Source organism: Lissotriton vulgaris, chromosome 2_1 (assembly GCF_964263255.1).
Source record: "Lissotriton vulgaris chromosome 2_1, aLisVul1.2, whole genome shotgun sequence".
NCBI lineage: Eukaryota > Metazoa > Chordata > Amphibia > Caudata > Salamandridae > Lissotriton > Lissotriton vulgaris.
The window spans coordinates 1,146,293,771-1,146,315,986 of record NC_141687.1 but is presented as its reverse complement, the minus strand read 5'-3'; the positions used below and the strand labels follow the sequence as shown (position 1 = coordinate 1,146,315,986).

Sequence of the window (22,216 nt, the reverse complement as noted above, 5' to 3'; positions counted from 1 at the left end):
TGGCCCCAGTTAAACCTGGTGTTGATCTGACATGTTTAACTTTCTTTGTGAGTGACCAGTAACTTTCTGAAACACAGCAGTGGTCATGGCAGAACTGCAAAGATAGTGAATTCATTCTGGTGGCCCAGTTTACATAAGGAGCTTACCACTTTAACCAACATATACCAAAAATTATAGTATAATTAAGAGAGGCTATTAGGTCACAAGAAACCTCTCTCTATTGTCAACAACTTACTTTAGTAAAGGCAATGAAAACTCTTTCACTCGACAGAAATACAGGGGAGTGCCATTTACCAAAATTTCTGCAGGTGGATGTAATAATAGCCAATCCTTCTTGGCCAACAGGGAAATTTGTAGGCAGACCAACTGATCCTCTGTATTGTTTATGGTCTATATTTCACCCTTCTACTTCATATGTGATGGGTGATGGCATTTTACCCAGATTTGTGGAGGGTGTCTGGGGCAATCCTGGACCAAGTACCTAGAACTGCCACAATTTAAGCAAAGTCCCGTCTACTTCTTCTTTTCTTTTTCGTCCGCTAAAGGGCCTCTGGTCTGGTCAATCTGCATGGGTTCCTCCTAAGTCAAAATATCACTTGCACTATCTGCCATATGTGAAAGGTATGCCTGGACGGATCTACAAGTTGTAGGTCGAGGCTTTCCATTACATCTTTCTTAGAGACTACGTTCAATAAGCACCGCAGGATTAATGAGACCAGCAAAGTTGGCAGAACAGGAATCACAATCTAATTTATCTTTAATTTCTTCTTTCAAACCACATAAATATGACGTCACTGGAGTGATTTCAACCCAAGCAGTCTCTATCGCCAATTGATGGAAGAGAGTGACACAAGTTAGCCATCGATATTTTCTTGGTGGATATCACAAAGTGCCTCTTTGGCAGAATATTCAACATCCCGGACACTCATTTTTTTAAGTTCGACAAGAAATGTAGCAGTTTTATCCAGACATGCATTTGAGGGTGTCACTAAAGATTTTACAAAGACCAGGGCTGTCCCACATAAAGACTCTGACAAAAACCCATCCATGGCACGGTCAGTAGAAAACTGTACAGAGTAAGTCAAAACACAGCACAAGTGAATCTAAAAAATCCTTATGTTTCATATGTTCACTGGAAAAATATGGAGCAGAAAAAGGAACTACTAGATTATCAGGAAAATGAACTGCAAAGGCCCTTCAAGGCATACTGTGTACCAAAATGTTGTTGAAGTGCTTGAGCCGTGTCTAGAGAGAGATCCATCAATCAATCAATCAATTTAAACTTATAAAGCACCTGGTTGCACAAACCTCTGCATTCCCGCACTGCGACAAGGTCCCATAAACCAAGGGAAAAGGAGTAACAGGGTAGGGATCAGACAATGGAATTATCCGATGGAAAGAGCCAAGTATTCAGCTTTTTCCGAAAAACTGTCTCAGATGCTTATAGTCGAAGCTCCATTGGGAGCTTATTCCAGTAAGATGCTGCAAGGAACCTGAAAGAGCGTCCGCCCATCCTGGCTCTTCTGATAACAGGTATGCGTATTTGCCATAGCTAACAACTGCATCTGGAAATGTTGGCTCTGCAGCCAAGTCTAGATAAAGTAGCTTATACTTACTGTTTGAGTTTACTGAGGAAGGGCTTTCACTTTCCAATTCCCATGGTGCCACACTGCATAGTTAGAACATGAAAGGTGACCAATGTTTTCTATGATTAGTGCCAAAAGGAGGAAAATTCCACAAGGGTGGGAAATAAATCTACCTAAGTATTCTTGAATGGAGAGAATTAGTGTCCCATAAATTGCTCAAAATTGAAGGAAAATGTGGTAGATGGATTGGAGAAGCCCAAAAAAGTTCCAAAACTAGAACCCAAGCTTGACATCTCTATAAAGGGGTCTTCAACACCAAATATGGCCATTGTATCCTGAATTGTGGAGCTAGTCATGAAATCATCCAGGAAGGGGGGCATTGCTTACCAATGAATTCTAGTCCAATCCTGCAGAAATGCAAGCATCACCAATACGAAGAGTCTGTCGGTGGTGCTGGTTGTTGAGATGTGCTGCAAATAGATCTACCCTGCATGAATCCCAAATCACCACAATCCTCTCGAAGGTGTTAATGCCCAGTTTATTTTTTTAAATACATTTTTTATTGCAGAAACACAAAAAAGAGTTGCGGCATTCAATCAATAGTTTAGGTGGTTATCATTGCGGTACTGAATACAATCAAAAGGGTCTCACACTGCCATTTAGCCCACATCCCGAAGGCCGGGCGGCGAATGTCTTCATTGTTATTGAATGCATCTAATCATCACGAAGGGTATCTGCTTTTACAGTTTTTTCCCCCTTGTAATAAACTCGTCCCACCCCCCCAACAATCCCCCGTAATATGAACAAACAAAGCAGTCGATTTCCAGCAGCATAAACATTCCCCTTTCCCTCCCTGTCTACTGCACGTTCAAAACATAACATGTCATGGTAGCACTTATTTCCGCATGAACCCCTCTTTCACAACCCCCCCATCCAACCCATGGTACTGTCGCCATTTGGCCCATACTTTTCTAAATTTTTTTGGGCACCCCCTTGCTTTATACGTCACTCTCTCTGCTGCCATGTACAGGTCTAGCCCTCTCCTCCATTCCTCCAATCCCGGCGGTTCCGGAGCCCCCCAATACTTGGCAATGTCTCTTTTAGCCACTACTAGTGCCAGTACCAAGAAGAGAAGAAGTGGGCGTGGCAGATCGATTTCGTTGGTCATGCCCAACAGTGCCAGCTTAGGTTCACACTGAAGCGGAATCCCCAAGACCTCCCCCAGTTCAGTAAAGAGATGTTTCCAATACGTCTGAATCTTGTCGCATGACCATATAGTGTGAAAAGAATCCCCTTCCTGTTGGCATCCCCTAAGGCAATGTGCGTTATCTACCTTTCCCATTCAATGAAGTCTTAGTCTGTCATAATATGTCCTGTGAAGCACTTTGAAGTGAATGAGGCGTAGCCTGGATTTGATTGCTACTTCCCGGGGATGCATGAGTACAATCTCCCAATCTAGGTCCTCCATGACTCCCAATTCCCCCTCCCATGTGTGCCGTAATTTCAGCAGGTCTCCCAGCATATTATTAGTCAGAGTCTTGTAGGTTAGGGAGACCGCCTTTCCCGGGACCTTCTCCTGAAGGAGCCGTCCCTCCAAATGTGTGTATTCTGGGATATCAGTAAGTGGGATTTTCTGTGCAGGCCACGCATGGCGTAGCTGGGTGTATTTGAAGAGTTGGGAATGGTGTAGCCCAAATTCAGTCTTGAGTGTTTGGAACGATTTCAGCTCCCCCTGGGCAATTACATCCCCTATTGTGGAGATGCCGATGTCGTCCCATCCCCGGAAACCCCGGAGCTTGCGGAGTTCCGTCAGCCATTGGCAATGGTACAAAGGCGTCTGCCGAGTCGGCTTCTTGTCCCAGCCCATGAGTCTCGTGGCCCTGTTCCAGGCGTTGAGCGTGAGGATAGTGGCAGGCAACAGCGGTGCCCGACTAGACCCTCCATAAATGTAATACAATAGATTGTGGGGCGACAACTTCAGTCTTTCCAGGGCATAAGTCGGGTGGTCCACCGGGGCATGTATCCAGTCATTGATCGGTGTCATGTGTTCTGCCCAATAATATGCTTCTAAATTAGGTAGTGAAATTCCTCCACTATATTGATGCCTTTGGAGTGTAGTCAGTGCCACTCTAGGTTGTTTACCCAACCACAGAAAGGACCTCAGGTCAGAGTGAATTTTGGGAAGTACCGAGGCCGGAAGTGGATAGTACTCGTTCTGCAGTGCATAAAGGAATTTTGGTAGTATAATCATCTTGTACATCGCGGCGCGACCCAGGAGAGTGAGCGGGAGCTGCCTCCATCGGTCCATGTCTACCACGCGCCCAAAATTATCCGTTCCAGATTCTTTCGGAACGATAGAGTCTTGTCTAATGTAATGTAGATTCCAAGATATTGAAAGCCTTCAGTAGTCGTCAATAGCTGGTCGGGCAGCCCTATCCATCCCCCCACCCCCCGTGTCATAGAGCATCGACTTGTGCCAGTTAATGGTGTGTCCCGCCCATCTGCCATAATTTCCTAGCTCTCTGAATAATTCCGGGACTGTCGTCTCCGGGTTCGTAATATACAGAAGGACATTGTCTGCATAGAGCGATATTTTCTCTTGCACGAGGTCCGTTGCCGTCCTTTGAAAGCCTGAGATGCCCTCATATTGGCGTATCCTGGCTGCCAGGACCTCAATAGTGAGTGTAAAGAGGAGGAGAGACAGGGGGCAACCTTGGCGGGTCCCCCTTTGGATCGGGAATTCCCTCGATAGCCTTCCATTGACCCGCACTCTGGCCCTCGGGGTAGTGTAGAGGAGCTGGATCAATTTCTGAAATTTAGGTCCAAACCCGAACTTGCGGAGCACCGCACTGAGAAATGGCCAATGTACTGCATCGAAGGCCTTTTCTGCATCCAGGGAGAGAAACCAATGCGGCTCATCTCGGCCCTTCACTTCCTGAAGCCAATTGTGGGTGCGCCTCAAGTTTAGCTTGGTGGCCCTGTCCGGTAAAAAGCCGGATTGGTCCAGATGTATAAGATTCACAACAACTGACCTCAGGCGCCGCGCTAGGAGAGTTGCCAATATTTTAACCTCTGTATTGAGGAGGGAGATGGGATGGTAGGATGCACAGTCCTCCTTTGGTTTACCTTCCTTGTATATCGGGACGATCGTGGCCATGGAGAGGTCTGGGGGGAGCTGTCCCGCCCGATAGGCTCCGGTAAAGAGCCCCTTTAGATGCCTACCCAGAAGGTCCGCCGTACATTTAAAAAACTCAGCAGGAAAACTGTTCGGGCCCGGAGTTTTCCCGGGTTTCAGTTGAGCTATAGCGTCCGATATATCGTCCGCTGTAAGATCAGCTTCCAAGACCAGAAGGTCTTCTGATGACACTGTGGGCAAGTCCACCTGGTCCATGTAAAGGCCCGCTTCCTTGCATGTTCCTAAATCTCTAGCCGCATAGAAAAGTTCATAGTGGGAGGCGAATGTGTCAGCAATTGTCACATCCGAGGCAACTAGCACTCCCTCCGTGGTCCTTATGGCCTCGACCCATCTGGCCAGGGACTGGGTCTTCGCCTCATTAGTGACGAGCTCTCTATATTGTCTTTGGGCATCTAATAATTTCCTAAGAATACTATTATCCTTTTGGCCTTGGTATTCCTTTTCCCATTTTAAAATTTTCTGTTCGGTATCAGTGACCTCAGCCTGGAGCTTACGGCGTTCTTCCCCTTTCTGCTTCGCAGTCTGTCCCGTAGGACTGGCTTCATGGCCTCCCAGAAGGTAACTTCCGATTCCACTGTTCCTTCATTTTCCGCCACATAGATCTTAATGTCCGTCCTCAAACCGTGCCGAATAGCTGCGTTTTGAAGGTCCCAGGCCGCGAGGCGCCAGGATGCTTCCGGAGAGCCCTGGACGTGGCCCACCTGTATCCATAATGGCGAGTGGTCCGATATCCCTCTAGCCTTGCACTCCGCCGTGTCATTCACCTCCAAATATTGCCTGGACATAAATACGTAATCTAGCTTCGAGAAAACCTTATGTGCCCCCGAGTAATAGGAGTAAGCACACTGTGTAGGGTGTAGCCACCTCCAGATGTCCGTAAGACCCAGGGTGTCAATCTGGTTGGCTAAGGCTGTCCGCATCCCTCCTCTATCTGTCGCCCCCGAACGGTCCAGTCCTATATCCATCACATCATTGAAGTCACCCCCCCATTATCTGGATGGTGTCTGCAGTGTCCAAGAGAATCCTAGCAAGAGCCTTAAGTGTACGTGTCTGTAGCTTAGGTGGTGCATAGACTGAGAGTATTGTGTATGTAGATCTATTCCATACCCCCTGAACACCCACGTAAGTCCCCAGTGGGTCTACCCAAGTGCGTGAAATTGCGAATGGGGAAGATTTTTTGATAATGACCGCCACTCCCCTGGAGTCGGATGTGTATCCCGCATGCGCCAATACCCGGAATCGACCCCTGGCTATGAAGGTGCATTGCGTACCCTTAAGATGTGTTTCCTGAAGTAGGGTAATATCTGGATCTAGTCTCTTAAGGTAGGAGTTCACAAGCCCCCTTTTGACTTTGGAGCCCAGCCCGTTCACGTTCCATGTCAAGATACTAACTCCCCTGTTGTCCATTTGCTGCGTTGTTAGTGTACTAGCCATTCGTGAATGTGTAATGTCATTGAGGTTGGAGTTCTTTGAGGAAATGCAGTGTGGAACTTCAAGGGGTACAACTGCTTCTTCTCAACTGCTTCCCTTACCCCCCAACTCCCCCCTCCCCGTCCCCAGCCCAAACCAACATGAAAACCCCCTCTCCCCATCCCCTCCCACCTCCCTCCCCATCCAGTCCCATCCCATCAAAAGACAGAACTGTCCGTAGGAGAAGGTCTGTCGCCCTCCCACACATCCCTCCCTTAGATCTCTCCTAGTACCCCCTCTCCACTACCAGGACAGGAGAGTGGTTCGGAACACAAACGTATACGAAACAGTGAACTTAAATAACAAAAGGGCGTGTCAACTTGCGTGCTTCCCATCACCGAGCTGCATACTCAATAGCCCGATCTGCTCTCGTTCAAGATCTGGAGTCCTGAGTCTCTGATTCAGGCGCGCTGTGTTGCTCCGACATGTCCTGTTCCAACACCCGGATCGCATCCATCAACGGGTGGACGGATTGACCCTCCTCTTCCCTTTCTTCCCCTCCAGAGGTAAGGCTGTCAAGTTCATCGTCTTTCTTAAACAGGTAAATCTCGAGCCCGGCTCAGCCCCCGCTCTCGGGGAAGCCGATCTTCCTTTCCGTGTGTCTCCTGAGCCGCGGCCTCGATAAGGTGTTGCCGGGTTTTGTCTCTTCGCTCTCCTGGAGTTCATCCTCCGTGTCTTGGGCAATTCCCACATGGGCCATTCCGCAAAAATCTGACCAGTTCCTCCCGTCCGGCGGCTCCCTGCTGTTGAGAATTGGGCGTTCCTCCAGCCACTGCCAGGCATCCTCTGGATGGGCGAAGAAGAGCGATTGTTCCTTGTAAAGCACCTTGAGTTTTGCTGGGAAGAGTAACATGTAGGAGATCTTCAAGTCTCTGAGTTTCGCTTTCACAGCGCCAAAAGAGCGGCGTTGCTTCTGCACCTCCTGACTGTAATCCGGAAAGATCATGATGTGTGCGTTTTCTAGACGGATCTCCCCCATTTTCCTTGCTTCCCGGATGATCAGGTCTCTGTCCGCGAAATTAGGAAAGCGCGCAATGACCGGTCGCAGTCTCGCCCCCTCCGGTGGTTTTGCCAGGAGGGCCCTGTGCGCTCTCTCAATAATGAAGCAGGGTGAAAATTGTACCGCCGGGAAGGTCTCTATCACCCAGGAGTGAAGGAAGGTCACCATATCCGTCTTCTCAATTCCTTCCTTGAAACCGACAAAACGAAGGTTATTGCATCTCGCTCGGTTTTCAGCGTCATAAACCTTCCACAGGAGTTGGTGGTGTGATGCCTTGAGTTCCGCCATGTCTTTTCTGGAGGTCGTAATCGAGTCCTCCGCTTCACCCATCCGCGCCTCCGCAGAAGTCACCCTGTCGGATAAATTTCGGAAGTCCTGTCTCAGCAACGTTACTTCGGATCCCACTTCGCCTATCTTCACCTCCCGGGGCAAACAATGTTTCACCCTATTTCTCGCTCAGTAGTCGCGCTCTAATGGGCCGGCCGTTTCCTCAGTAGTGTACTCTGAGCATCAGGGGTCTGCGAGCCTCTCACCGGTGTTTGCGCGGGTCTCCACCAGCTTCTCTTTTCTCCTTGCTCAGGTCTGTTGTGGAGAGCACCCGGTAGGTTTGTCTGCCCCGGTGCCTCTCGTGGGGTTCTCTCCCGGTCGCTCCGCCCTCTCTGCGTCCCGGCGCACTTCGTATAGACTCCCGTTGTCTTGGGGAGCCAGGGGTGGTGAGGGACAGGCCGTTGGATTGGACCCCGTGAGTGGATGGGGCGCAGGCAGCGTCCGTGTCCCGGCAGTCGGCGTCCTGCAACCTGGTGGTGGGCGCACAGTGATTTCTCTCTTGTCTGCAGCCCTAGGGCGTCAGGGTCTGGATGTCCGCCTGTGAGTAGCTTTTCCTGCTACCGGGTGGTGGGGGCACCGCAGGGGCTCGGCCCCCTAAGACGTCCTGCCAAAAGGTATTGACTCGCTATTTGTTGAAGCCAGCTGGTAGTGCCCCTGTTCAGCAAGGGCAGAGTCTCTGTGTCTGAGCCGGATTGGCGGCGAGGGGTTCCACTGCCACTCCCTTTAGACCCCCAACTGTATTGCGGTTCACATAGACCCCGGTAGCCGTGCACCCAACTGTGCCGATCTTACTGGCCTCTAGTGTCTGCCGTGGTCTCCACCCAGCCCAGAAGGGATCTGTGTCCTCACTCCTGTCAGTCTCAGCGCACCGAGTAGGCCCTCTGCACCCAGGCCGCCGGTCCCGTATTGCTATGCCTCACCTCAGAGGTCTGCGGGGCACATTCAGCCTCAGGAGGATCATCCCCAGCCCGCCTCTCGGGTCCCTGTGACTCCAGGTCCCGGGCCAGAGCTCAGTGTCTCAGCCGGCTTCTCCTGTGGCACACCCCCGGGGGCAATCTCCGCTGTCTTGGGCGCCTATTGCTCCTCCTGGCCTGGGTCTGCCGCTGTGCAGGGCTGCACCAGTCTGGTAGGCTCCGTCGCTCCTCACAGCTCGGGCCGGCTCCAGGGCCCCCGGAGCACCTCCGTCCGTAGCGCAGGCCCGTGCTCCGTCTCAGCCCCTCTGGTCACCCGGCTTCCTACGCGGGGCTCCGCAGCACCCTTACTCCGTCAATGGGAGGCTAACTCGGGTTCGCCTCAGCCACTCACAGTGCCTCCATCAATGCCAAGGGTGGCAAGTCACCTTCCGCCCCCAGGCCGGGGGTCGTCCGGACACCCCGAGCGTCCTGCTTCCTCCGCGGTCCGAGGTTCGCCTCAGCCCCTCCGCACCTACGGGCGTAGGCTGGCCCGGTTGCGTCCCTCCGGCTCGCTGCAATTTATTTCGGACTCTTTTCCCCCTTCAGGGCCCGGCCGCCATCTTGAGGCCAGTCATCGGAGCTCCCGGCAATCGCGGAGCAGGGATTTCACGGCCTCCGGCGCTGCAGGACTCGATGTTTCGGTCCCAGCTGGTGTCAGGTGCGTTCGTGAGCTGATGCCTGCCAGAACGGGGCTGGTGGGCACTGTTTAACGGCGGATTACAGGCAGCTCGGCAGGAGCTACTAAGGAGCACGTCTTATCCGGCCATGCAGTTGGCCACGCCCTCATGCCCAGTTTCTAATTACTGGAAGAAACTGCAAACATGGGCTTTTGGGTGGCCAAGCCAAAAATTACTACAAGAAACTGTAAACATCTGGTGAAGTTAACAACTCTTATTGTCAATTAGCATGACAATTTTCCACAGTGCAATAAAGTATGACAATTTTCCACAGCAGTGCATTGCACATTCTCATAATAACAATTGAGAAAAGGAAAATGTAACAACACAAGTTAGAAATAGATTTCGAAACATTAATGTGGGATATAACCAAATCACGTTCATCTCAGGCAGCAAAGAGAGCCCTTCAAAATGGAGGACATGCCAGAAATGTAAAAGACAGGTTATGATTGGTTTAAATTCTACGTTGTAACTTGTAATTTAATTGCTAAACATTGCAGGTTTTTTTCCTTTTGTATTGGCTGCTGTCATTTGGGTAATAAAGAAACTGAAAAAGCAATCCTTCACTGCTGTCCTGACAAAGAATTACAAGATACAGTATGTACAGAAAGAGAGGATTGTCCATGAGTGTTAGAGGGACACAAACAGGCAGTACCTTGTTTTCTGCAGCCTGGAACTTTTATAAAGGCTCCATATTCTGTAATACTTGCTACCTACAAAGAAAATGGACAATCAGCACCAGGCAAGCACGAGCCTGAAATTATCTTTCATTATCGAAAAGGCAGTCCCTAAGATGACAAAGATACTCTAACTGATGACCGTGTAACACAGCAAACCTTCTACATTTATTTGACATTTACAGGTACAATCATACTCAAACGCCTTATAGGCGTTAGTGATATTGGTAGCCATAAGCAATTCATAACTTGTATACAATTATACTGCTAAAAAATGCATTGTAGCATAAACACATCCATTTCTGTAACAGCTTAAAGATTTGTTAGGGAAACTTGTCCACTTTTTAACCCCTTCGCTGAGGGAGGTCCCCCCCCCCCCGCTGTGAGGGGAAGAGGGGGGTCGTGCGCGGCACCGCTGTGCTTATGATGAGCTCGGCTCGTCATGAGGCACAGCGGAGCTGCACTCGTGACGAGCAGAGCTCGTCACAGCCAACCCCGTTTTCGAACGTTCAGCACAGCGGGATAATTATCCCCGCGTGCGAACGTTCCAACGGTCGTGACAAGCTCAGCTCGTCATGAGTGCAGCTCAACCGTGCCTCATGACGAGCTGAGAACCCAACAGGTTAAGTCCCCCTGCCAGTCAGCTATTTTTCTGGCACTCAAGACTGACAGCATCAAGAATCACTCAAAAAAAGGATCTATTTTCAGTTTATTAATAAGAAAAAATAAATATAGACAGAGAAACAGTTTTTATCTGTAAAAATCATCATAAAAACGGAAAATGGGGGGCCCTAATTATTATAGCCATAATTAAAATAAATGAAAAACATCTGAGAGCTTAGGATTAGTAGAGGTTAGTTGTGAAGGTCTACAAGTCTGATCGTAATTGGTAATCTGTTACCAACATGTTGTATACTTTGCAGAATATAACAACATTCTTAAAGGCGTTTCATTCTCATTATTGCACAGGGGTTCGTAATGCTTGTAGTGGATTGCAGAATAGCACAGGGCAACAGAGTGGATTATTGTCCCATTCATCTGCATGCCTCAAGGGTCATGTGGGAGCCGCATATTAGGTATGTTACACATGGCTTCCAGAGGAAACCTCTGTTTACACAGATTCTAAATCTGGCAACTCACTGCTATGATGTACAAACAGTTGCTAACAAAACTCTTTACCTACTGATGATACGTTAGAAAGGTGCTCCACAGCAGGCTGACAGGGCTCTCTGTTAGCTTGCCAGCGCAGTGCTGCTTTGACTCACCTGCAGGAGGGGAAAGGAAGGCAGGGAAGGTTGTGGGGGTTGGTTAAGGATAGCTGGTATGGTATTTGTTCACATTTGTGTCAGGGACGAGAGGGTATGTTATGTGTGGCTCCCCATTACTCCTCTTCCACGCGCTAGCCCCTTCGCCGCGGAGCGAATTCCGCCGCAGTGCGAGGGTTGCAGGGTTGGGCATGGCGCTTCGGTATTCATGACAGCTCCCGGCTGTCATAAATCACGGTGGGTGTGTGCTAATGACGGCCGGGAGCCGTCAGAACTCCGCCCACTGATTTATTTATTTAAGAGGTTTTATATAGCGCTGCTGGACCCAAGAGTATCAGAGCGCTTTACAAGGTACAATTGACAGTATGCAGAAAAATTCACAAAAGATAAAACTGCATTGAATGAGTGAAGTGGACAAAGAAACAGAGGGATAATAAGAGGGATAAAGGGAGTTGAAATTAGGGAGAGAAGGGGGAGTAGAGGCGGGGAGTGGGAAAATGGAAGGAGGGAGAGGGGATGGGTAAAAGTGTGAATCATAGTAGAGTGGTAATGAGCGGGGTCAGAGTCATTAACATTAGGAACTCCAATATTTGTGGAGGAGAAGTACTTTGAGTCTTTTTTTGAAGAGAGGGTACGAGGGGTTGTAGCGAAGGTCTTTGGGGAGAGAATTCCAAATCGTCGGAGCAGAACCAGAGAATGCACAAGATTGGGTCTTTTTACATTTTAGTCTAAGAGGGATCAGGACAAGGGAGTTAGTGCTCCTTAGGGACCTGGAGCACCCTGCTTTTTGTAGTTTGCTATAAAGGTAAGAGGGGGTGTTTTGGTGAAGAGCTTTGTGCGTGATACAAGCAATCTTATAGGTGGATCGTCCTTCAACTGGAAGCCAGTTTAGGTTTTTGAGGACAGGAGAGATGTGGTCAAATCTTTTACAATCAGAAGTAAGTCTGACAGCTAGGTTGAGAATAGATTTAATCGGTGCTAGGTGGACTTTAGGGGTGCCAGCAAGAGTGGCGTTGCCATAGTCGATCCTGGAAAGGTCAAGAGATTGGACAACGCTTTTAAAATTATCAGCTGGAATAAAAGGTTGAATTTTTTTGAGGTGATGAAGTGTAAAAATAGCACTTTTGGCTGCATTTTTAATGTGGGGGATGAGGTTAAGATTCTGGTCGATGCTGATGCCTAGGGATTTGACAGTATTAAAGGTGGAGAGGGTGCAATTAAGTGCTTTGATATCTTTGATCCAGAGTTCAATGGGAAGGGGATTATTTTTGGGAGTGAAAAGGATGATTTCAGTTTTTTTAGGATTAAGTTTGAGATGATTAAGATGGAACCAGGTTTGGATTTTCATCAGAGTATCATTGAGGTGAAGGATGTCATTGTGGGATTTGATCTTGTAGAATAGTTGAGTATGGTCGGCATAGAGGTGGTAACTGATTTTGGCTTGTTTGAGAATGAGGGTGAGTGGTTCCATGAAAAGATTGAATAGGGTTGGGGAGAGGATAGACCCTTGGGGGACACCGAGTGAGATAGGTTGAGGTTTGTTGAGATCTATTTTGGAGGAACGAGGAGAACCATTTAAGTACAGTGCCTTCAAAACCAAAGTGATCTTTGAGGGTATTAAGAAGGGTGGGATGGTGGACAGTATCGAATGCAGCCGAGAGATCAAGGAGGATTAGTAGCGAGGATTCACCTTTGTCTAGAGAGCGATGAATGTCATCTGTAATATTGAGCATAGCAGTTTCAGTACTGCATCCCTTTCTAAAGCCACATTGGAAAACGTTGAGGAGATTGAAGGAGGTGATATGGTTATCTAATTAGGATAGGACACACTTTTCAAGGGCTTTAGAGAGGAAGGGAAGGTTAGAGATAGGGCGCAGATTGTTAAGGTCATTAGGGTCAGCAGAGGGGTTTTTAAGAACGGGGGAGATTTGCCCTAGCTGAAGGGAGGCAGGAAAACAGCCAGTGGAAAGTGAGGAGTTGATGATGTCGGTCCAATTGGAGCAATGATAAATTTGAGTTCTTGAACAAGATGGGCGGGATGAGGATCTTTGGAGTGTGAAGATGGTTTGAGTTTAGAAATGATGTTGATGATAGTGGTTTCTGAAACTGGACTAAATACGCTCCATGAAGCCTTGTTTTTAGAAAGGTGACCAATCCGAGATAAATCGAGATGGAGGAGATCAGGGAGGGGTTGAGAGGGGTCGAGATGTGGGGGAGGGGAGGACGAAAGTGAATTAGGAATGTTAGGGAGGGCGCATTGGTTAAGGGGAGGTTGGAGAGAGAGGGGGGGAAGAGAAAGATAGTTTGATGTTGTTGATTTTATTAGTAAAGAAGCTGTCAATTTCTTGGCATTTATCCAAGGCTGCCAATTTAGGAGGGCCCGAGGAAGTTTGTTTTTTAACGATGTTAAAGAGTTCTCTGGGGCGGTTTCTAGCCTGGTCAAGTTGTGACCGGAGAAAGGAGGCCTTTTCGTTGAAGATATGTTTTTTGTAATGGGCTCTGGTAGTTCTCAGGAGAGCCAGGTTATTAGAGGTGGGATGACTCCTACAGGCACGTTCTGATTGTCTGAGGGCCCGCCTTTCATTATTGAGTTCGGCATTGAACCAGGACTTGGGAGGGATGTTTTTTTGTATTTTGAGTTTGATTGGGGCAATTAGGTCGAGGGCTTCAAGAATGGAATTATTGTAGTGGTCAGTAAGGTCGTTGGTGTTATGAGAGGGAGGGGGGAGAAGTAAGCGAGTTTTAATTGTGGATTCCAGTTCGCCAGGTGGAATAAGTTGGTTGCGAGTAGGTTTCATAGGTAAAGTGCTCACAGGGGTGGAGCGAGTAATGGGGCTACTCAGGGTGAAGAGTATAAGGTGGTGATCAGACCAGTCTACAGGAAGTATATTAGAGAGAGAGGCCGGATCCTTGCTCGTCAAAATAGCATCGAGGGTGGCACCTTTAGAGTGAGTAGGGGCATGGCAGAGTTGGGTCAGGTCAGTGATGTCTAAGGCTTCTTTAAATAAGATGTCAGCAGGGTCATCAGTTTTGTTCCAGTGGATGTTGTAATCACCCAGGAAGAGATTATTGGAGTGGGAGAGCGATGCTTGAATGATAAGATCAGTCATCTCTTCAGTAAAGGGGAGACAATTTCCGGGGGGTGGTAAATAGTGTGTAGCCGAGTTGTGGGAAAGCCAGGAAGAGTGAGGTCGGTGCAAAGGTATTCAAAGGATGAGGGGTCTTGGAGCTGGACAAGTGAGATGTCAAGTTCATCCTTAAAGATTAGGGCAAGGCCTCCTCCTATTTGATCGATTCTATCTTTCTTAATGATAGAGTAGCCTGGTGGGATGAGCAAGTAGAGGATAGGAGTGGGGTGGGCGTTGAGCCAGGTTTCAGTTAGGAATGCCATGTCTATGTTTTCATTAAGAATGGTTTCCGCAATCTCAGTTGCATGGCAGGAGGCGGATCTGCAGTTTATCAACATGCAGCAGAGGGGAAAGGAGACAGGTAATGGGGTGGGGGGACCGGTCTAAGTAGTTGGGGGGGTCTAGGAGAAGTCAGAAGCAGGGGACCCTGTTCGTTCCTAAGAGAACTGGGATAGTGGATTGACTGGTAGGGGGGATAGTGGATGAAGCAGAGGATGGAGAGACAGGGGGGTTCCTAGAAAAGTTAGCTCCCTTGGTTATTGGGCAAGTATCACTTTGAGGAGGGGAGGTCGAGTTGGCATTGCAGGGTGGGTCGCTTATGAAGGGTTCAGTGTGTTTGGATTGGGTAGTGTAGTTACCAGGGAGGGGAGGAGCGTCGGTGTTGGTAATAACAATAGGTGGTCTGTTTGTGAGTGGATTGAGATGAGTGTCGATGTGCGACGGAAAGGTGTATTATGAGGCGGTCGATGTGTGGACAAGATCAGAAGGGTGGGTTTTAACAAGGAGTGAGATATCGTTTCTGAGTGAGGAGAGTTCTAAAACGAGGGACGAAAGGAGAATTTCAACCTTAAGGAGTGATTGAGTAGGAATTGAGGAGTAAAGTGTATCAGTAGTTTTTAGGAGGTTGGTAAGGTTAGGGTTATCAAGGGGGGAATAGTCAGGGGCGGAAGGGGGGAAATCCTGGAGAAGGGGGGAATTGTAATGGGGGAGGATCATTTATGGGGGGAGGGGGTATACAGGAGGCATTCATTTTAGGAGGACAGATAGGTGAATGAGGTAGAGAGACAGTGAGGGTTGACGTGTCTGGTATATTGTGGGTTGTTAGAGCGAATGAGGGAGTGTGAGAAGGGTGTATTGGGGAGCTGTTGGGGAGGTGTAGGGGACAGTTAAGCGAGGGGGGAGAGGAAGAAGTGTAACAAAGGGTGAGGTGGAGTGGGAGTCAGAGGGAGGAGAATAGAAGAGAGAGAGTTATTGGAATGGGGATATAAGGGGGTAAGTGGGGGAGGCAGGAGGCGTCACTGAGGCGTTGTATAGGGTGGAGGATAGGGGGGTATTGTTCAGGAGGAGATCAACAGGAGGGGAGCGTGCAGCCGAGCATAGGGAATTCGGGGTTAAAGAGGTAGCCCGAGTAGGCGTGCGGGTATCAGGGGAGTTGGGCAATTTGGGGGAATCATGAGGGAGGTGGGAGAGTCATGGGTGGAGGGGCAAGAAAGGGGGACATGTACATTGTAAGACTGGGAGACATTAGGGGACTGGGAGATATTAGGGGACAGGGACACAAGGGTGTCGTAACAAGTTATAATGTTGAGAGCGAGGGAGGTAAGTAGAGATTGAGAATAATCCATTTGATTGGGGGAAGAGGAGTGTGAGGTGGTGAGAGGGGAAAAAGGTGGAAGAAGGTAAAGGGAATCAGTATTTGAAAAGGAGATGGAGGCAGGGCAGGTCAAATGCTGTTGGGTAAGGGTAACGATGTGGGGTGTACAAGAGGAGGTGGGTAAGTCAGGGAGAGGAGAAAGGGGGGGTAGGAGAGACAATGGGTGAAGAAGGAACTGAGAGATGGGGTAAGTCGGAGAGAGGAGACAGGGGGGATAAGATGGAAGGAGTTGGGATTAGTGGTTCAGGGGGTGAGAGGGAAGAATTCAGGGATTGTGTGAGGGATTGGGATAGCGAGCTAAAGTGGTATTCAAAGATGTGGAGGTGGTTTTCAGATGCTTGGAAGAGAATGTTTCCAGATTTGAAGACGGAGATATCAATTTCGCCCGGAAAGGAAGGGGAGGGAGTGGTGGAAAGTTTCAGACTGTATGGGATATTGCGGGAATTAGTGATAGGGAGGTGTCGGAGAAATAGGCTTTTCCATTTAGAAGTGCATTTGGCGAAGAAGATGTAGTTGGTGAAAATGGAGGAGTTAAGGCTATTATGGTGATCAGAAAATAGGGTTTCCGGGTGTAGACAAAGAAGGTTGTGCTTGAAGTTTTTCTTGCCATGTTTGGAGAGATGGGAGGGGTAGAGGATAGACCAAGAGTTAGGGCCGAGTTTAGAGATGGGTGAAGCTGAGATAGAGGGGGGAAGTGAGAGGGGAGGCATGATTAGGAGTATTGGGAGAGAAAGTAGGAGCAAAACAGGTTAGACCGTACAAACCCACAAAACTAAAAAGCGGAAGTGGGGGAGTCAGGAAGCGTTTAGCAGATTCAGATAGTGAGGGGTATGGGTGAAGCCAGACAGAGGGACATCGTGTGGAGGGGCAGCGTATACAAATAAAATATACAGGACAATCTAAGAAATCGACAACCAAGGAATAGGAGGAGTGTGTAGGAACAGGGGGAGTATAGTTATGTTTAGTCAATTCAAAAATAGCAACAAATGTGATAATTCAAACGATATAAACTATAACCTAAAATACAAAATGAAAAAGGGACATATCATAAATTAAATACAAAGAGCTAAAATAAAAACGAAAAGGGTGTAAAACAAATTAGTAATGACAAAGATGTGAGCCCATATAAGTGAGTAAATGCCGATGAATTAAGATATATGCTGCGAAGATAGAGCAATATAGTATATATATGTAAAAGCAAATAACATATATACAAAAAGAGGGGTGATATGTAAAATTACAAAATATATCAGAATAATAAAGTGAATAATGCACAACAAAAAAGAGGGGGGATAGAAATATGTATAGCCAAGGACAAATTATAATAGAGACTGGGGGTGTGCCATGGAAAAGGACTTCATACAGGGGGATAACGTTGTCATACAAAAAAATACAATGATAGGATAATGACAAATCATAGCAAAGAGTTAAGTCGATGTTCTGCCACGATGGGGGTAGAGTTAAAAAAGTTGTATGAAGTGTAGTTTAATAGTCAATAACGAAAGATTTAGGATAGAGGGGAAGAGTAGAATAGAGCATTAGTGGGATGTGTGGAAAGTTAAGGAAGAAGGCAAGCGCAAGATAAATGGGGTGAATATGGCTAAAAAAGATATAGAAGAGAGATAGGGAAATCAAGGAGAGATAAGAATGTAATTTAAGGAGAGGAAATAGTAGGCTGGAGTTACACGAGTAAATTGTAATTAGGGCTCTCTTCAAAGATGGCCGCCGATTTTCTAGGGAAAAACATCACCATTAGTCACTGTTACCCCTCTACAATTCTATATGTTATGTATGGCTCTCACGAGAGCCATTTGCCTTAATATCACATTCTAAATGTGATAATTTACAGCTGTGACCTAGCAATGGCGGGTAACGGATTTCATAACTCACTGTTGCTACATCATGAAGGAATTGCAGGCTGCTCTGGATGGGCTCTATGAGAGCCTGTCAGAGCAGTGCTGGAATGCAGGAAGCATAGCTTCTAAATGAGAGGGGAGGCACAGAGAGTGGTGGGGTGGATAACAGGAGGCATAGTATTTTTTTAATTTGGAACAGGGAGGAGAGGTCATATTCTGTATGGCGCTACATTACACCTCTGCGCCAGTGTAACAGTTGAAAGCAGGGGTCGATGATTTGGGGGCAAGAGGGACATATATAACATAAAATTATAGATTGGTAAATAGCGAATTACGGGTACGTTTTTCACCTGGGGTTCGGAGTGACACCATCGACAACTCAAGTTTCACTCTAGCTGGATATTTCATGTCACTCAAAACCATTAGGTGAAAAATATCCCTGTAATTCACTGTTACCCATCAATAATTCCATATATTTCTCACCTGCAGCATGATCTCCTTCCAGTGGAATTTTGGAGCAGACCCATCAAGTGCGAGTCATTATTGCTATCTTTGCGTTCTGGTATTTTGCCACTGCATGATATATCTAGGCAGCTTGTTAGAGATGAGAGACCAACACAGAAACACCTTGCATGCTTTTTTCTCTGATTTGACAGCAATGAGATGAAGTAGCTCCACATATCAATATTTTTACCATAGGTAAACTTAAAAGTCTAAGAGTAATTTCTCTGCAGTCTGCTCACGCAGCAATGTTTTGCATCAAGGACAGTCACGTCAACTATTTTTTTTATGATGATTTGTACTGATATTGGTTGATGTGTCTTTACAAAATGTGTACATTTTTGATCGACTCCACGCCCGCCCTCTTTCTTTTATCACAATGTTCTAGGCCTAATGTTGTAGTTCGGCATACCACAAACATTCTGTTTTGGGGCTGGAACAAACATTTAGAATATTCAAAGGCAAATTGTGCTCTGTCAATGAACAGCTGACCCACGCACACAAAACCAGGCCTTTCCATTTTTACTTCTGGGTTGCATAGATGTGACATCAACTTCTATCAGATTTTCCTACATTGTTACAGTATGGTCAGTGAAATTCAGACAACCATGACAATGCCAGTCTTGAATCATTTAAATAATAGTGTTTTACTTTGTTTTAATAAGCATTTTAAAGTACCACTACAGCCACACTAGATGCAAGCATGCTGAAGGATTATTTTCTAGAGGGCTCTCACTGCAGCAACTTACATGAAAACACAGACCAATTTATCATTTCATGTTATTTTATTATTTATTTATTGTGGTAACAAATCACATGAGGAGAAAATTATAAGTGAACAAATTATAAAAAGTTTGGTGCTGTTTCTGTCTCTTGTGCTGTATCTGCACAGTTTGTATATTCTTTTTGCATGGAAATGTGTGCTTAGGCAAGCCAGGGTCAAGTCCAGCACAATAAGGAGAACATCAATTTCTTTCAACCTTCATGTGCTCATTGCAGTTTGTGGCCTATAAAAACATATATTTGTCTGTCAGAGGAGGGATAGATATTACCATGACTATCCTACTGTTAGATCCTCAGTCCAATCATGGTTAGAGGTGTCTTTCTTCTACTGTTTCCAGTCTGTACCAAAGAGCTTAAAAGTTATTGTGAGTGGGGTAGCAGTCAAAATGGTAGAGTTTGGAACTCTTCCCATGATCTCAGAGTTTATACCAGCGCAAGAGTCCTGAAACAAACTATGGAGGAATATTGAGGTTACAGTTGGAGAAAAGAGTGCTGCCGTGACTGCTTGGAATCACTCTGTGGGCTTTATGGTCTCTACAAAGTACGTAACCAGATGATTCAGGGGCAAGCAGGAAAGAGGGACTGTCTGCTGGCTGTGTCCCAAAATGGTGCCAGAGCCCAGAGTTCAGGATGGAAGCTGAAGGAATACTGGCATTGGAGGCAAATAATTTGTGGACGCCAATGCCACGTGGAGTAGCTTGGGTATTTGGAGTGAAGAGAGCCACCCTAAAGGCTCCTTTGGCATCAGAGGCGGAATACCTTCTAGTGCTGCTGACTAGGGAGGTAAAATAGGTGTCTAGAGCATGATGGTGCAGATGGGCAGCTCCCGTGGAATGGCAAGGAGAAGAATATGGAGCAGAGTAGACACGGATCAATGAGGAATTGTGCTGGGAAACAGCTGCCAGATGGAAAATGACCTAGATGGTGGTGAGCCTCCCATAGAAGCGGATGATATAGAGCATGAAGGCCCTGGTTGGTGCTGCTGAGCTTCTGGAGCACTGAACATTGTTGGATGTTCAGGACACCTCAGATGACAACAAGTTGACTGGTGTGGCAGTTATTCGGCACATATGTGCTCCTCCCATCACTGGTCCAACACAGCGCCATGTGGGAAAGTTTTGATATTCTGATGGTTGAGACCAATCATCCTCCATCAGCTTGATAGGTTTGAGAAAATGGAGAGCTATAAAGATGATAAAAACAAGTTATAAATTCTAAACCTAAGATGATAAAGACAAGTTATAAATTCTACACCTAAGCCTCCTGTATTCTTGTATATGTTCACTGCATAAGTATGCATAGTCCGCTTGGTGTCAAGGTCAATTTGCTATATTGTTATTGTTCTTATTTTTTTAAGCAACATGGGTTCGTGTGAACTGACTTCCCCTTAAAACCTGGATACTTGCTGTCCTAGTCAAATGCGGAGTCCTTCTGATATTGTGGCAGGGATGAACAGTGGCAGTGAAAATGGTCACATTTCAGTGGCTGCTATACTCCTTCCAGGCACTCCCAACTCCTATCCAAAAAGACAGCATCTTGGACCTGCAGCGAGAGTTAAATGAGCAGAGGGCAAAATTATTGAGGAGAATCAAGAAGGCACCTTGAGATTGGGGAGTTGGGATTGACTTTCCCAGCCCTCTGGAGATCAATGGACGCTCTAACTATGGACTGCAAGAGAAACATACAATAAATGGAATTAAAACATGTATTTTAAATGAATATGTGATGTAAAAAATAAGTTAGGTTAAAAATATTTATTAAGCGCACGTACACCAAACGGTTTAATGGCGCTGGGAGCAAATCGGAGGCTGCGTCCATGAGATCATTAACTTACTCATATGCCAGGGAGAACAGCCAGGTCTTAAGCTGTTTCCTGAACTGTGCATAAGGGATCACAGACCTCAGTTCCACAGAAAGCGGGTTCAAAAATTGAGGGGCTAAGACCGCAAATCTGAGTCCCCCATGCTTTTTGCGTTTGAATGAGGAAGTGGTCAGCAAGTTCAGATTCGAAGAACGCAGTTCACGAGAGGGGTTGTAGCGCTGGATCCTTCAGGAAATTAATGCTGTGCCATTCCCAGCGAGGGCTTTAAAGATTGTACATCCCAGCTTAAAGGCACAGCGTTTAGCCACCGGAAGCCAATGTAAACTCTTCATCAGAGGTCTAACGTCTAGGCTGATGGAAAATTAACCTAGCCGCTTGGTTTTGAAACAACTACAAGCGATGTAATTGATATGCTGGGATGCCGACATATAGTGAGTTGGCGTAATCAATGTGGGAGATTATCAAAGCTAGAATGACCAAAGTCAAGGCCTCAGTGGTCAAGAATCTACTGATCTTCCGAATTCTTCTCAGGTTGAAAAAGCAGGCAGAGACCACTGAGCCAATCTAGGCCTTCATGGACAGATCATTACTGATCACTATCTCCAAGCTCTTAACAGAGCCTGCTGGAAGCGGGGGACTACCCAGCAGTGGAGGCCAAAAATTAGAGTTCCACAGGTTTGCTGATCCTCCTGTCAGAATCAGCTCGGTTTTATTCGGATTTAGTTTCGGTTGATTGTCATTCATTCATTCATTCACTGATGAAACTCAAGGTAGATTGGAAATTAGGCACAGAAGAAATGGAAGAATTGATGTCAAACACCAGCTGTAGGTCATCAGCGCAGTTAAAGGTTTCAACCATTCTTTCATGCAAAGACCAAATCGAGGGTAAGAGGTACAAGTTAAAAAGAAAGAGTGAGAAGGAATAACCCTGGGGTACCCCACAGGTCAATTTAATTTTTTTAGAAGAAAAATTAGCAAGGCGAACTGCTTGAAATGGGTTGCTGAGGAAAGAAGAGAACCACTTCAATGCCAGACCCTGGACCCCAGCATTGTTGACACAGTCAATCAGGAGCCCATGATCAACCGTGTCAAAAGTAGCTGACAAATCCAGGAGTACCAGGGCCTGGGTGACACCCTTGTTGCCCCCCCTTCTAAGCTCAACCATAACTGCAAGGATAACTGACTCCATTGAGTGTGCCGGTCTGAATCCTGCCTGATGGGAGTCAAGGAAGTGGGAGTGCTCAATGAAGGAGCCGGGGCAGTTTTCTACATGAGCTTTTAAATTTTGCCTAAGTAAGGCAACAGAGAAATGGGGCGGTAG

The 22,216-nt window shown here is 46.9% G+C and overlaps 1 protein-coding gene across 3 annotated transcripts in view; it reads right to left on the bottom strand.

The window, feature by feature from the left end:
* ZCCHC17 (zinc finger CCHC-type containing 17) overlaps positions 1-22,216 on the bottom strand; it is a 153,678-nt gene that overhangs the window by 68,012 nt on the left and 63,450 nt on the right. For all 3 annotated transcript variants that reach the window (XM_086956851.1, XM_086956853.1, XM_086956852.1), the window contains one exon: positions 9,865-9,922. In XM_086956851.1, the coding sequence (XP_086812977.1) occupies positions 9,865-9,922 (58 nt within the window). The remainder of the gene's footprint in view (positions 1-9,864; positions 9,923-22,216) is intronic.